At 29.3% G+C, this 1,420-nt stretch overlaps 1 protein-coding gene across 1 annotated transcript; it reads left to right on the forward strand.

The window, feature by feature from the left end:
- Positions 1 to 324: 324 nt before the first annotated feature.
- On the forward strand, positions 325 to 1,331 carry LOTGIDRAFT_102050 (hypothetical protein; the record flags this gene model as incomplete). Its single annotated transcript, XM_009068952.1, has 2 exons — positions 325 to 488; positions 1,235 to 1,331. Coding segments are annotated over 2 exons (261 nt in total), but the record flags the coding sequence as incomplete, so codon positions are not given.
- Positions 1,332 to 1,420: the final 89 nt, after the last annotated feature.

Genomic DNA, 1,420 nt, shown 5'->3' on the forward strand with positions numbered 1-1,420 from the left:
ATCCATTATCATTATACAAATTAAAACATCAAAACCTTTTTACAACACAACATATTCAATTTAAGGAAATTGAAGTGCATTCCTGAAATTCTCAAAATTGCCTTTTTTTAGGAATGTGAAATTCTGATAATAACAAGTGACCAAGAAAATAGCCAGAGGACATTTCTTAAATTTAACCTTAAATCAACTATGGCACCTATATCTGTATTACATATTTTACTTATAGCTTTAAATTGTAGTAATTTTTTCTCAAGAGATAAAAACTGAATAACTCTTTAATTGTTTGGTATCAGAGAAATGTTCATAAAGTAATTTTTTTTACTTATAGGTTTGGTTTCTACAACGATACCTATGTACTTAGCAGAATGTTCCCCAGTTTATGCAAGAGGAATGTTGGTATCCACCAATATTGCAATGGTAGCCTTTGGACAGTTTGTTGCTAATGTTGTATCTGGTATTTTTGGTTCTGATGCAGAAAATGGTTGGAGGTGAGTTTTTTTTTTAAAGACCATGATCTTAACTCTGTATTTTGTCAGATGGAAATTATGATCAGAACATTGTCTTACTTCAGTTTCCTGCTCTATGTAGGCCTTATGTATTTTTTAGAAAAATTAGTTAATGACAATGTGAACGTTAATGGTCAAAAATATTGCTCTTTTTATAATCAGATCTGCAACTTGATTCAATTTCAAAATAGTTCTAACAATTCTAAATATTTGCATCCATTTTTTAGAAAAATTAGTTAATGACAATGTGAACGTTAATGGTCAAAAATATTGCTCTTTTTATAATCAGATCTGCAACTTGATTCAATTTCAATAGTTCTAACAATTCTAAATATTTGCATCCATTTTTTAGAAAAATTAGTTAATGACAATGTGAACGTTAATGGTCAAAAATATTGCTCTTTTTATAATCAGATCTGCAACTTGATTCAATTTCAAAATAGTTCTAACAATTCTAAATATTTGCATCCATTAAAGTTAAAGTTTCATAAAGTTGATTCTGTTTTCTGTATTGATTTAGAAAGAAAAGTATATAACGGCATCCAGTGAGAAACTTCACCAGAACATTCAATACTGAACTTTGTTTAAAAAAATAGTTTTCTTTTGATGAATTAAGGCATTATAATTAATTTTCATATTGAGACATGCCTAAAAATATTACATATTATTTTACCTTATACTGTCACAATGTCACATGTCAATAACTGTTCCCTTCTGTTATTTTCAAGGTATATGTTGGGTCTAGGAAGTGTGCCCTCTTTAGTGCAGTTTATTGGGTTTCTGTTTATGCCTGAGTCTCCACGTTGGTTAATTAGTGAAGGAAGAGATGAGAAGGCTAGGAGGGTGTTACAGTCTATGAGAGGGCAATTAGATATTGAAGATGAATTTGAAAGTATTAAACAGAGTTGTATGAA

Source organism: Lottia gigantea (assembly GCF_000327385.1).
Source record: "Lottia gigantea unplaced genomic scaffold LOTGIsca_9678, whole genome shotgun sequence".
NCBI classification, from domain to species: Eukaryota; Metazoa; Mollusca; class Gastropoda; family Lottiidae; genus Lottia; species Lottia gigantea.